Source organism: Sciurus vulgaris, assembly GCF_902686455.1.
Source record: "Sciurus vulgaris genome assembly, chromosome: 18".
Lineage (NCBI taxonomy): Eukaryota > Metazoa > Chordata > Mammalia > Rodentia > Sciuridae > Sciurus > Sciurus vulgaris.
Window position 1 is genome coordinate 21,129,902 of NC_136479.1, and position 15,159 is coordinate 21,145,060.

The 15,159-nt window shown below is 43.3% G+C and overlaps 1 protein-coding gene across 2 annotated transcripts in view; it reads right to left on the reverse strand.

Moving 5' to 3' along the window:
- Positions 1–12,250, reverse strand: part of XPO6 (exportin 6) — a 100,768-nt gene extending 88,518 nt beyond the window's left edge. Inside the window, exon 1 of one of the 2 annotated variants that reach the window (XM_079121459.1) lies at positions 11,596–12,250. In XM_079121459.1, coding sequence (XP_078977585.1) covers positions 11,596–11,598 — 3 coding nt within the window. In that variant the 5' untranslated portion in view covers positions 11,599–12,250. The remainder of the gene's footprint in view (positions 1–11,595) is intronic. The other variant, XM_079121458.1, reaches the window with a different exon arrangement.
- Between the last annotated feature and the right edge of the window lie 2,909 nt (positions 12,251–15,159).

Consider the following 15,159-nt stretch of genomic DNA (forward strand, 5'->3'; position numbering starts at 1 on the left):
CAACTTTTCTACATATCATCCTTCAGAAAACAATGAAGAAAGGTCTCCAACATACTTGGGAAAAGAATGCACCACCCCTAAGTATTATGCCCAGCAAAGTTACCATTTATGGATAAGGACAATACCCAGGCATTTTTAAATATGAAATAATTCCAGAAATATAGCCATTATGAACTCTTGAAAAAGGATTATCAGCTAATAAATGACAGAAAAGATCAAGAGAACACTCAATCCCAGATGGCAGAACAATGTCTACAAAATCAGAGGGAAAGAGTAAAATCTAAGAATGTAATACCTAGACAAAATGTGCTTCAAAATATAAACACTCACGGATGTTCTTAATGACCAACTAGAGCACTCTGTATAAAGACTGACAATAAAATTCAGCAGTAGGGAAATGAACCACAGAATTCAATACGGAAAAACCATAATAAAAAGAACCTGTGGGAAATACTGAATCCTTGAAAATATATAACACTAAAGCTGAGGAAATTATGGTTATTAAACAATATAAAATGCTCTAAAACATAACAAAGTAAATTGACAATCAAAAGTGAGGAAGGATGAAGTGGAAAGAGTACAGATTCTTATTTTTGCTGTTATAAAGTTCACTGGTACTGATTACATGAAATATAGATAGATAAAAAATGAGGCCATGTCCTAATGTTTTTATAGTCTTTTCCCTTCATCTACGGGGACTTATCAACCACTAATAATCATTAAAACTAAGACTTACTTGAAATGTGTTACTTCCTTTCAGTTTCACTTTTTTCTTTTTCTGCTATAAATTCAAGGGAAATGGACAGACCTCAAGACCACTGTGGTCAGTGAAAAAAGTCATCTCAAAAGGTTACATACTGCAGACTACATTTATTTAACATTCTCAAAATGACAAAGCTCTAGAGATGGAGTAGTTGCTGGGGGCAGGGGGCTACAAATACAAAGAGGTGGTACTTATGAGGAGTACTGTCATGAGAGAGAGGACAGTTCTATACCTTAACTGGGGTGGCGATTACATGAATAAACACACAGAATAAACTGCATAGAACCACGTGCACGCAAATGAACGCAGGTCTAAAACTGGTAAAATCTCAAGGCCTGTGGACTAGTCAATAACTGACACACACCAATGCCAATTTCCTGGTTTTGATATTGCACACAGGTACATAAAAAGCCATCATTGGGCAAAGGGGACACAGAACTCTGTAGTTTTACAAAGTCTGTGATCATATAATTATTTCAAAACAAATGACTGTAATTTGGTTTTCATTTTTAAAATATCCTGATCAAAAAACATCAGTACAATCACTTTTTTAACAAAAGTACTTATTCTAATTCCACCCCCCCCCCCACATATCTATATACAGATATACAGCTACAGATAGAGGAATGAAAAAGATTTATGGGATATTTACATAACATTAAATCAGAGAAGTGATTTTTTTCTTTTTTGTCATGGTCTTTGTACTTTTTTGATACTTTGGTATTTTAGGGTTTTGGTTGGTTTTTGTTTTTTGTTTTTATTTTTGTTTGTCTTTTGTTATTTTACTGTTTTTTGTTTTGTTTTTCTGGGTTTTATTTGTTTTGTGGTACTATGAATTGAACTCAGGGCTTTACCACTGAGTTAGGTTTTACCCTAGCCAGCCCTTTTTATTTTTTATATTGAGTCAAGGTCCAAGTTGTCAAAGCTGGTCTCAAACCTGTGATCCTCCTGCCTCACTCTCCTAAATAACTGGGATTACAAGGTATATACCACTAAAGCAATGTGTCACTTTTTAAAAATTTTCAAGTCAGGCACACAGTATTGGAATCTTATAATCTCAGCTACTTAGGAGACTGAGGCATGAGTCTCACAAGTTTAAGGCCAGCCTGGGCAACTTGGTGAGACCCTATCTCAAAACAAAAAAGACTGGAGATGTAGCTCAGAGATAAGAGTGCTTGCCTAGCATGAGTTAGGCCATGGGCTCAATCCCCAGTACTGGAAAAATGGACATGCAAAATTTCATGTAGTTATTACCCTAAAAAAAAAAAAAAAAGAAAAAAGAAAACTTCCCATATCTAATTATTGGCCAACTGAAAAACCAAGGGCCTTTCTTTTCCACCTTCATTTAGCTCATAAAATTACCCTAACCTTTTGAGAGAGCTGTAGGCCACAGCTTTTATTATGACCTTAATATAAAAACAGGAGGTTTCTAGAATGTAAGTGAGCCTACTTACTGCATATGCTAAGCTTACTGGGCTTATCTGAACTGAAACTCAAAGGAAGCAATCTTCCTCTGTCAATGCCCTGATATGTGGACCAGCTGCCACTGTGCCCTCAACAGTCACACTTTCTCTATTCTATCACATTATAGGACATGCAGAGATAGCCATTTATGCTGGGCATGGTGTGCATACCTGTAATCCCAATAGCTCGGAGGCTGAGGCAGGAGAATCACAAATTCAAAGCCAGCAACTTAGGCCTAAGCAACTCAGTGAGACCCTGTCTCTAAATAAAATACAAAAAAGGGCTGGGGATGTGGTTCAGTGGTTCAATCCCCAATACCAAAAAAAAGAAAAAGAAAAAGAGATAGCTATTTATTAGCAAATGATGCTCACTTGAACCCTTCTATGAAGCAAAATTTTTCAGGTATTAAGTTTAACTGGCTAGACACAGTTTTTCATGGGATTGGGACAATATAACCAGATAGGCTACTTTTCAAATAAATATGCCTATGTATGTGTGCATAGGGTTAAGAAGAAATCTAGTGATCTACAAAAAAACATGGGCTTTGGGGTTGGAACTTTGGGTCTGAAACCTGGCTCAGTCAATTCACTCTGTAATTTTTGTCAAGCTACTTAATATTACCCTCCACTGAGCCTCAGTGTCCTTACCTTCCTTAAGCATAAAATGAGAACATAAAAACTACCTTGCAGGGTGGCTACGGGAGATTCAACAGGTAGAGTATGGAGTATGCATTGGGGTCCCCCAAGGAATGGCTAGCACAGAATCTAAGTATGAACTATCAACTTTTTTCTTCCTCTAAACTCCTTCCCATTGGCCTCCTCCACTCCCTCAATTCTCTGCCTTGTGGCTTTCCTAGGTATCTACCACCAAGTACCTCACCCACCTGACCCAACTGTTGAGCTTCTGTGGAAGCATACAATTCACACAGCAAGTACCTAATGACTGCCCTTGCTCACTGGCTGGATTCTGGAGAAATAGGTGTTAACTGCATCCGTACTGTTTCAATTTTACCACTCCAAGTAATGCTACTTTTTCATTTCTAATCTCAAGGGCCCACCTTGACCACCTTGGATTTATTTTCACTCCTGACTCAACCAAATAAATGCCTGTTGAATCCTTACTAGGCACTGGAGAGGGAAGAGGAGGAAGACCCACCTGACATGGACTCTTCTATTAAAGAGAAGCAGGCTTGGGCTGGCATGGAGAGGAGGGAACATGAAGGAGGCAAGGGTTTCATATTTTGCTCTTCAAACTTCTGAACTGATACTACAACAATGTAATCCTGTAATTATTTTGTAATAAAAACAAAAAATAAGAAAAGCCCAAAAAAACTATAATCAAAGATGATATGTTAAACTAGTAGCTAGAAAGCTTCAAAGACATGTTTATGATGACCTTGAACATGGTGGGTGAGTCTACCTGAAGAAAAAGACAAGCAAAGGAAACAACAGTGCAAGTAAAGGGACAGACGCACAGGAATGTCCTGGGTGTTCTGGGCACGACAAGACGTTCGCTGTGGCTGAAGAACAAAGTACAATTTGGGAAATCTTTAAAAAGATATTCCAAATAAATCACTTTAAGTATTTAGTAAGCCATCCTCATCCCTACTGTGACCTAAAGTGAATTTGTCTGTGAGAATCCAGAACCTGTGTGCATCCACTACTCTGCCCTAATGGAAACCTGCTCTCTGGGGTCAAGTGCAGGCTCACATCTGAGCTCTATAAAGCAGCTCTGACAGAGGCACAGAAGATGGATTGATGGAGGAAGAACCTAGAAGCTGCAGCCCAGCCAAGACACCAACAGTCAAAGCAAAAGACAGCGAAGTCTGACCCAAATGGAGGAAATGGAGGGAAAGGCCAATGAGGACATATTATGTTACAGTAACATCAACAGGTCTGGCATTGGAGAAGAGGAAGAGGAAGGAGAAGAGGAAGTTAAAGATGACTCAAGGTTTATGATTAGTCTGATAGATAAGGTCATGAATAGAACCAAGGCAAGGAGCAGCACTAACATGAGGAGAAATGATGGGTGTGTGTAAATGAATGATTATTTAGACACAAATAATTTGATGTCCACAGCACACTGAGGTGGATATCCAAGTCTGGAGAGGAAGGTTTGGTTCTCACAGAATACAGGTCATAACTGAAGCCATAGAAGAAAAGATCAAGGGAGACCAAATCAAGAAAGTAACATTATGGAAGCCAAGGGAGCCAAGAAAAAGCGTTTCAGGAAAAGGAGACGGTAGCTTCCAAAGGCCACAAGAATTCAATGGCATAAGGATGGAAAACAAGCTATTTAACTGGACTCAGCACTCTTAGATTCTAAGTGGCGCATGCCTGTAATCCCAGAGGCTCAGCAGGCTAAGGCAGGAGGATCAAGAGTTCAAGGCTGGCCTCAGCAAAAGTGAGGCACTAAGCAATTCAGTGAGACCCTGTCTCTAAATAAAATACAAAATAAAGCTGGGGATGTGGCTCAGTGGTCAAGTGCCCCTGAGTTCAATCTCCAGTACCAAAAAAAAAAAAAAGTCAGTCTGCCAGTAAACAAATTATTGTATATTTCAAAATAAGTAGGAGACAGAACTTTGAATGCTCTCACCAAAAGAAATAAAAATTGTTTAAGGTGACAGATATGTATCAAAGTATCACACTGTACCCCACAAATATGTAAATTATTATATGACAAATTTAAAAAAAAGAAACTTAGAGAAAATATAATAAGATTTTTTAGTCAGTCCATAATGGGTTGTAGAATACAGGGAGAAATGGGTAAGAGAAGGTGGAAAAATGCAGAGATGGGGCTGGGGGCACAGCTCTGTGGGAGAGCACACGCCTAGCAAGCATGGTTCAATCCCAGGCACTGTAGAAAAAGAAGAAAGAAAAGAAAAACAGAGGCAGAAAGATGCAGCTACACTTTTCAGAATTTCTCCCCTCTTCACCCCAGCCCACGCCATCATGTCCTCCTTTACATGGACATGCATGCTGACAATTCAGCTATCTAAAATCTTCAACACCCTGGGCCACCAGGTGCCAATTACCTTCATCTCCACACAGCAGCCCACACAACCAGATCCCTTACTATATCAGCACCTGGCCATCTCCTATCATCTCTTCCTGTCATTTTGTTACTGACTGTGTGAGGCCCTGGGTTCCATCCCCAGCACTGTCAAACAAACAAACATGTACACCCTGTATAATGGTCAATGTCATCTCTTCCATTCCTACCAAATGCAAACCACCAACTATTTTACACTTCTCACTATTCCCAGTCTCTAGGCTAAAAGCTTTTAAAATCAGCATGGGCTTTTCCCTTTTCCTCATCCCTAAACTCTGAAATCAGTTAAGAGATTTAGGGGACAATTCTCTTACTCAAGCCTTCCTCTCCACTCCTGATTTCACATGTGAGAAAAGACCTTTGTCACGTCCACACAGGGATGGTGTCATATCTAGTTTCCCACACCAATCTAACCTATATACAGCAGATGGATTGATTTTCCTTTAAAGAAAAAAATCAAAGCCAAAGCCAAACTCCCTAAAGACCCTCCACAACCTAGTCATGAACTACCTTCATGGCCCTCCCTCCACCTCCTTTCATTAAAACAGCACCACAGCCAAATCAGTCCATCCAGTGTTTTCTTAACATTATACATTGTTACTCTCTACTCTGCAACTTTTAATCACCAAGGAACCTCTAAAACCCCCTTTGAACACCCAAGACCCCCACTGCATGCCCACCATAATGTAATTGTCTGCTACGCTGGGAATTAGACTCAAGATACATCAGGGAACAAAAGAGAACGCCCTAGCTTTACAAAGCTAATGTTAGCAGGAGACAACAAAAAAATGAACTTCACAACTAAGCATTAAGTATATAAAATGTTTAAAAACTGTAAATGCTGCAAAAAGTAAAGCAGGATGTGAGAGGAACTGGGCATGAAATGGGATTACCTTTTTTGATTTGAGGTGCTGAGGATGGAACCCTGGGCCTCACACATGACAGACAAGTGCTCTACCACTGAGTTAGAGACCCAGCCCAGAGATGGCCATTTTAAATAGTAAGGACAGGACCTCATTGGGAAGGTACCTCATGAGGAAGCTCGAAGTTTACTCATATGGACTCCTACGAGAAAGCACAGGCCAGGAGAGGCAACAGCAAGACCAAAGCTGGGCAGGAACGCATCTGGAGGGTTAGAAGAACAGGGGGCCAGGGAAGCTGGAGCAGAGTGAGTGAAGGGTACAGTAACTGCACCCCTTCGGAAAGCAAGTTTGACGAGTCTGTTAAGTAGGCAATCCGTACATGAGTACCGGAGCTGGGGATAAAGGCCTGGACTAGGAGTTCTTGGCTTATGGAATCCTGAAAGAGTTCACAAAGCCTGAGGCCTGGAGCACTCCAACTGTTAAAGATCAGAGAGAAGGCCAGTACCACAGAGGGTGAGGGAGGAAGATCACAAGTTCAAGGCCAGCCCGGTCATCTTAACAAGACCCTGTCTCAAAAAATAAAAAGAGTTGGGGTATAACTCAGTGGTAGAACACTCCTCCTCAGTTCTATCTCCAGATCAGTGACATGGGGAAGAAACATCCAGCGAGATGGGAGGAGGAAATTCAAGGGCACATCTTAGTGTCCTGAAGGCCAAGTAAAGATTTAAGGGAAAAGAGAGTGTTCGATTTGTCTGATGCCACTGATCAAATAAGACAAAGGCTAAAAGTCAACCACTGGAATTAGTAACAGAGGTAGGAGGAACTTTGACTGGTAAGCTTAAGACAGAACAGAAAGTGAGGAATTAGAGATCAGGTATAGAACACTTTCCTGAAGTTTCCTTGGAAAGGGGAACAAAGAAATGGAGCAGCACCTGTCGAAGAAAAGCATGAGTGAAGAATTGTTAAGATGAGAAAAAAAAGGCATGTTGTGCACTGTAGATAGAGATATATATATGTGTGTGTATATATGTGTATATATATGTATGCAGATCAAGTCCCAGAAAGTCCTAAACACAACATTTATTCCTTCCTTCACTCTCACTTGACACCCATTATTTCGTTATCTTTATTGATACATATCTAATCTTTATGCAGCTAGCATTAGCTTTGAAAGCCCTTTTTTCCCTATTCAACTGTCAAACTTCCTCATCCTTCAAGACTCAAATATGCCCTCCTGGGACGCCTTCCTTGACCCTCCCTGTCCTCACCCAGGTACAGTTGAATCAGTGCCTTTGTCCCAGGCTCCTCCAGCCTGCGTGCCTGTATAAGGACGCATTCCTCTAGCATTCCTCTACCGCAGGTCTTACCCTGTGAGCAATGACTCCCGAGCCAGACTACCTGGGTTTGAACCCCAGTTCTACAGCTTGGTTGCAGCATGACTCTGGGAAGCTGCCTAACTTCTCAATGTCTTGAATGTTATCATCTAAAAAAATGGGAAATAAAAATAGCCTCTACCTCCTAACATTGTTTAGAAGAATAAATGAATTAGTATAGGTAAAATAGCTGGCATAAACTAAGCTGTACTTATATTAACTAATACACTGTTATACTGTAGTCACAGTGCCTGAGATTTTAAGCTTGAAGGCAGAAATCAATAATTATTTCATGAATGTATAAAATGAGATATTAAAAAGCTTTGGGCTTAATGCAGAGAATTACTTCTACATACGTTAACGGGGGTTGTTAACCAGGTAACTTCATCATTTTAACCATGTCATGCACTAATTTTTCCAAAATCTGTGAAAGTCACTTCTTGATATTTAAATATCACCCCAGACTATCTCTAATGATGTGACAGAACTACACAACCCCTGGGCACTGATGAACCTCTCCCTGATTCTCCTCACATCACCACAGCTTCTTTGAGCCTCACACAGTCATGGTGTACTACGCAGCACTGTGGAGACACGCTGGTGGTGTAGCATACCACACAAGTAGCCAAATTTAAAGTCTGACTTTGTCTCCACTACAGGGACCATTCATGATCTGTGACATTATAAGCCTTTGTAACCAATGGAATTTCTAGGCAACTAAAAAAGAAATGCTAATTTAAGCAAAGATTCAATTTTGCACAAAATTTCCATATTAAGCAACAGCTCATTCAATATTAAGTAACAACTTTTCAGAGAAGTAGTGGGAACCTCTAACATGTTACACCACTTAAGATCTCATGGGAATTCAACCCAAAATGATGATTTAATCAAATGCAGTTAGAGTATAGCTGAATGTTCTAGTAATTCTGTACTGGCATGACCATTCTCCTTTAACTGGCCCTAAACATGCTGGCCAAATTCCCTTCTGCTGAAGGGGCAGTTTAAAGAAATTCCCCCATACTCCCTTTATGCCCCACCACTATCTAACTTAGAACTAAACAAACACAGTTTCATGACATTCCTGATAATCTTTCCTGTGATGTGGCGCAATGTAAAGAACATAGGCTTTGGAATACAGTACCACGGGCCCAAAGGCCAGCTCCATCCTAGAACAGGTCTATTAATCTCTCCCTCTGGTAGTAATAGCAATAATGTGACCTAACAGGATTGGAGTGGTTAACTGATACTAAAAGACTAAAACGAAAAGCAATCAATGAAAAACAGCATATCACAGATGCTCACTTAATGATAGTTTTTTCAAGTCTTCCTAGACTTCATGTTTTAAAAAAATATTCAAAAGGTGCAAACTTAGATCAACGAATACTCTGAAAAGTCCAACTGTAAATCAGTAAGAAATAAAGAGGAAAAGAATTCTTTGAATAAAGAGCTGTGATCCCAGGGAAAATCCTTCTCTTGACAGACACAAATCAGGCAACGATTTCCTGGCTTTTAGGGGACAAAGCCTGCCCCACCCAAACCCTTGGACAACTACAGATGACCCACTGGCATCATGGACAAAAGAGGATGTGATTATTCACCTCACATCCACAGTGGCCACTCACTCGCCGTGAGCTTAAATAACTGAGGTCTAGGTTACAAAAACCTTGACTCACAACTTACCTCAGGAAAAAAGTGTACACAGAGGTCATGAAGTCAACTTTACAATTGATTACTCAAAGGTGGTGATTCTAATGCTCCACTGACAGTCAATTAAGTGAAACCTGAACACAAGGGTGCAAGCGTGGTCTAAGTTCCTTGAGGGGCAGCCAGGGTCTGGCTGTTCATCTGCGCCTTCTCCAGGGCATGGCACATAGTTGCCATGTAACATCCACAGAAATATTTGTACACACATACTTCTAGTGGCATTGTCCACAACAGCCAGGTATCCACTGATGGATGAATGGATAAACAAAATGTACCTCGTACACAATGGAATTCAGCCTTAAAAAGGAAGGAGACACACACGGATGAACCTTGAAGGTATGAGGCTGAGTGAAATAAGCTAGTCACCAAAGGACAAATACTGTATGATTCCACTTCCATGAGGGACCTAAAGTAGTCAGACTTACAGAAAGTAAATTGATGGTTCCCAAGGCCTCAGAGGAGGACTGCTGAAAGAGGAGACTAGGAGTTAGCGTCCAGGGTAGAGTTTCGGTTTGGGGAGATGAAAAACCTTGTGGAAATGCATGGCCAGGAGAGTTGCACAACAATGCAAAGGTGCTTGATGCCACTGAACTGCACAGGTAAAAAATGTTTCAGGTTATGTAAATTCTACCACAACTACAAACCAAAAAAACTGAAAGAATAATTTGGAAAAATTTTAATTACTGAAAGAATAAATGAAGGAAAGAATGAGTACTACTTTCCTTGGTCACTAAATGTTACATATATCTCATACCTTTGGATTATTCTTTGGAGGATTCCTATCTCCACATTGTATAGATAAGAAAATTGGAATTCAAAGAGCTTAACTCATCTGCCACCAGAGTATGTATGCGTACATATAAACGTGTATTTTACATATATAGAGATAGAGTGTGTGAGTGCGTGCCATTTATGTCATGCTGCTCAGCATTAATGGTTGTATTTTAGCCAGCTGGATATAAGTCCTAAGAGGACAAGATCAATGCCTTAGATCCTCCTCAGAATGCAGGCCCCTTGAAAGTTTTAAAACTTCCACTGGTTTTAAACATCTGTGTCACAGAAGCTGCATCCCTTTCTCTACTACACCACTAACTTGGCAGGGGTAAAAGGTGGCTCTGAGGAAAACAGAGCAATCCCTGGATGTGCTCAAGCACAGGCTGAGCAATTAACCACTCACCATGGGCTTACTATGTGCCAAGAACTAGGACAGATAAAGATTCAGACAACTTCACCTTTGAGAGAGTTGAGTCTACTTCAATGGACAGATAAGGCTCAGTCGACAAAGACAAATGCACAGACTGGGGATGTAGCTCAGTGGTAGAGCCTTGCCTCATATGCACAAGGTCCTGGTCACATCCCCAGCACCACAAAAATAAGTAAAAACACAAATGCTCTACGAATAGATGGTGGTACACAAAACTAAAGGAGTACTGAGAATGCTTACGGAAAATGAGGAAGGTATCCTCACAAGAGTCTTCCTGGCAGAATCAGAAAGCATGGAGCTTTCCAACACTACCAGAGAAAAGGCCAGGAAGCTCGCAGCACAAAGAACAGCACAGCCTGTGGGTCCAAGGGATACTACTGCCAAATCTGCTATCACCTAAGTGATCCCTGCAAATTTTGCTGTTTCCCCATATATATAAACCTACATCTGGACAAGATAATCTCCCAGAACCGGAAGGAGTTATCAAGTCAGGATGCCTAGGTTCGAATACTGCCACTGTCACTTAAAAAAAAAAAAAAGCGCTTGACCCGATGGCCATGCCTGTAATCCCAGCTGAGAGGTTGAGGCAGGAGGATCACGAGTTCAAGGCCAGCCTCAGCAAAAGTGAGACGATAAGCAATTCAGTGAGACCCTGGCTCTAAATAAAATAAAAAATAGGGCTGGGGACGTGGCTCAGTGGTCGAGTGCCCCCGAGTTCAATCTCCAGTACCATTAAAAAAAAAAAAAAAAAAAAGCGCTTGACCTTGAGCCGGGTAATTAATGGTTCTATCTATGCCTCAGTCTCCCCACTTCCGATCTGAGGAATTAGTGTGATAATTAGGGAATACACGTCAATCACTTAGCAGAGGCCCTGGGCACACTATAAGCTCTCAATAAGTAAATGGTAGTTATAATCATTATGAAAGAGGCAAACATGAGATGCAAGGGTTGTGCCTGCTGCGCTTCCAGGGCCCTCCCAGGCCTGAGCCATCCCTGGGGGGGATGGGAGCGCACAGCCGGGGCCGCACACCCTGCACGCATGTGTCACCAGCCGGGCTCGGCACGCGCCTCTCCCCGCCCGGGAGAGAGAAACGATGGCTCAGCAGCCCTGGGGCCCACTCCCACCCCTGCGGCAGGGCCCCCCGCGAGGGCGGGGGCTCCCACTTCACTTACCATGCTGGCCGGCGAGGGGGCGGCTCAGGTGAGCTGGCTCTTGGGCTTCGGACACGTCCCGACCGCACAGTTCAGGTCATGGTCCCGCCAAGCTCGGGAAGTCCCCCGACCATGCAAAGACAACCCCTTCCCAACCCGGGCCCCGCGGGGACCCTCTAAAAGGAGCACGGCCTCCCGGTCCGCCTCATGGAGGACCCCCGGGACAATTCATCCAGACCCACCCGTTCCTCCCCCAAAAAACTGAAAAAGCAGGAAATGGGGCTCGGAGACCTGCGAGGAGGGCAGCGGCTTGGGGCCCCCCGCCCGGGCCCGACCCCCGAAGGGGAGGCTACGGGCCCAGGCAGGGGCTCCCCGGCTTCCGCGGGCAGAAGCGGCGGCGGGCCCGGCCCAGAGGCTGAAGGGGCGGAGGCTGAAGGGGCCGCGGCGGAGCTGCTCCGCCCGAGTGGCCGGCTCAGGAGAGAAGCCCGCGGGCCCGCGCTGCCCTCACCACCTCAGCCCACACGGCCACCGCCGCCGCCCCCCAGAGCATCCCTGCGTGCGCCCGCCCTGGAGCTGCCCGCTCACGCCGCGCGGCAGCCCCGGACCAACAGCCCCAACGCGCCGGAAGTGGCGAGCGCCGGGCGGCCCCAAAGCGCTGCCGCCGGGCTGCGGCGCTGGAACCGGACCAATCCGGAATTAAGAAGGGGGGTAGGAGGAAGGCGGAGGGCGATGGGCGGGGCCGTACCTGACGGCTCCCGCTGGCTCCGCCTCCCTCTGGCCCCGCCTTCTGGTCCACCGTTCCGGCGCCTGCGCGGGGCCATCTTGGTAAAGGAAGCGGAGACTGCCATTTTAGTAAAGGAGATCTTTTGCTTTCGCTTCCTTCATTCCCTCATCCCGCAAATCTTTGCGGAGCGCATTTTAAATGCCACGCTCCGGGCTAGTAATTTGTCACGGGCTCCGCACTCGCGGAACTTATCTATCTTCATTATACACACAGTTTAGCCCTAGGACCTGAAAGTGTCAAAGGACAATTATGCTAAGCGATCTTCATTGACTTTTCAATTCTAAAATCAGATGACACTTTATTCCATGTAATAGCGTAAGTGTTTCAGTGAACTGAGCTATAAACTTTGGTCTTATAGAGAGAAAAAGGGCTGAAGACAATAATCAAAACCAAAGAAAACAACAACAACAAAAAAACCGCATTGGTTGTTTCAAAGTTACTCTCCTTGTAAGGCTGAAACAAGAGAACAATAGAAAAATAGCTGGCTAACATCAGATTACTTCTGGTGTGTTAGGATTGAGATAATGAACTTCATTATCTCAGCAAATTAAACTGGCCTGAGAAATTTGGCTGTTACCTCTCCAATCCCGATTTCTCATAAAGTCAACTTAGTTTCAGCTTGATAAGGTAGAGCTTTTAACATAAGTGAATTCATTTGTATTTTTAGCCTGGTCTGCTGAAGTCTGCGATGGGCTGACATATTTTACTCCATAGAAATGTTATAGGCCAGGCTATATGGGCAATGACTAAGCAGACTCCACTTTACTCTGAGACTCCTTGTTATGTAGGAAATGCTTTTCCCATGGGAACACCCCACCTCTGTACCCATCAACAGTTTCTTAGCATAGCCTGTTTGGCAACACAAAATAGCAATTATTTTATCGTGAAAACGTGTTCTTTTTGATTCTTGTTTTTCCTAAACAATGTATCATGTCAACAGTGATTGTCTAAATGTTGGTAACCTGTCCCTGGCTCCTTGTGGTTCCAAAATCCATGGATATTTATCACCGCCTGCAGCAACAACTTGCACGGGTCTTATGGGTGGTGGAGTGGAAACTGAGGCACTTCTTTCTCTTTAGTGCACTGCTTTCTTGCTTGTTCATAGAGGATAGAGGAAATGAGGTTTACTTGCTTTGAGAGGAGAGACAGACTTTGTTTCTTGCTTGTTCATTTATAGAGGATAGAGGAAATGAGGTTTACTTGCTTTGAGAGGAGAGAGACCCCGCTTATCAGAGAGAAAGAAACTTTGCTTAAAAGAGAAACTTTGAAAGAAAGACAGGCTTTTCTCCGTTCTGCGATCTGCCTTCTGCCGCTGCCCCTACTCGCTGTTCTTTCTTCTGGCTTTTTTGCTAATGGCTGCTGTGGTGCGCCTTCTTCTCTCTGACTGCTTCTAATGGCTGCTGTGTCTCTATCTCGCTCCGCCCACGCTTATATCACTTCCAGGACGCGGAGAGCAGGGCCACGCCTCTTATGCAAAGATTAGGCCAGACGCTCTGAGCAGGCAATTAGTGCTCGAGAACAGGTGCATACATTGTGTGCGTGGCCGAGAAAATCACCTGAGTGTGCTTATGTCAATTAACCTCCTCGCTGCCGATGTGATCAGGCGCCATCCTGGCGCCGCCAACATGGCACAGCCCCCAACAGTAACCGTTTTTTAATTTGTACTTAAGTAAGGTCATTTTGACCCACTTCCCCTTCTGCTTATGATTTTGGATCTCATGATGTTAGCTTGTAGTTTTGAATCAACAACAGACACTTATGATTGATATACTGACTTATGGTATAAAAACCCCTGCAACCCTATAGTCAGGGCTGTTCTCCCAATAGCCATTTTTGGGGCATTGTGTGAGACAGCCAGCCCACTAATAAAAACTCTCAAATTTGGACTTCTCAGTGGTGATCGGTCTGTTGTGCCCCACAACAGCCTACTGTGGGAACCTTGTCCAAGATGGTGGCCTCCTAGAATTTTTATTTCACAAGAGCTAGACAAAACTTTTGTAGTCCCTGCCCTGGAGGGTGAAGAAGAAACAAGAACAAATGAACTAATTGTAGAAATAAAGAATATTCTGAAACAAGCAGAGGGCTGAGAGAGACAAGAGGAAGAATGCAAATGTCAACTGAAACCCAAAGGATAAAATCAGACTGTGGGAAATGTGACCACAGCCAAAGGACCTGCAACTACAAAGATTCTGAGAGGGGAAAGAATGTAGTGGATTCTTGATGCTATCCTCCACCCAGTCTTAAAAAGTGCTGCTTTTCAGGAATAGTGCCAGGAAGCAAACCCTAGCAGCCCCAGTTGGGTTCTTGGGTGTGCCTACTGCATAGATTGTAGCAAATCTAACTTGAATCAAAACCACCTGGAAGCCATATACATATACATTTGGGGGGAGGGGGATGGGCAGTGCTGGGGATTGAACCCAGGGCGTTGGGCTTGCAAAGCAAGCACTCTACCAACTAAGCTATATCCTCAGCCCTGGAAGGGCATATTTAACTAGGGATCGCTCAGCCCGTGCATGCTAGGTAGGACCTGATCATTTGCATTTCTATTAAGTTCCCAGGTGATGCAGATGCTGCAGGTCTATAGACCACATTTGGAGAACCTTTTACCTAACTTATGTCAAAAGACAAAATTACACACAAGTCAGTTTAAAGATGTTAATTGGCTTTTATTTGTGATTCTAGAATCAGGCAACCCCTGATTCCATAAAATAGTGTTCCAGGGAGCCCAGAGCAGAGGAGTTTGGTTTTATAGGCAGAAAAGGGCTGAGGAAGGCAGAAAGAGAAACAAGAAGCAGATTAGT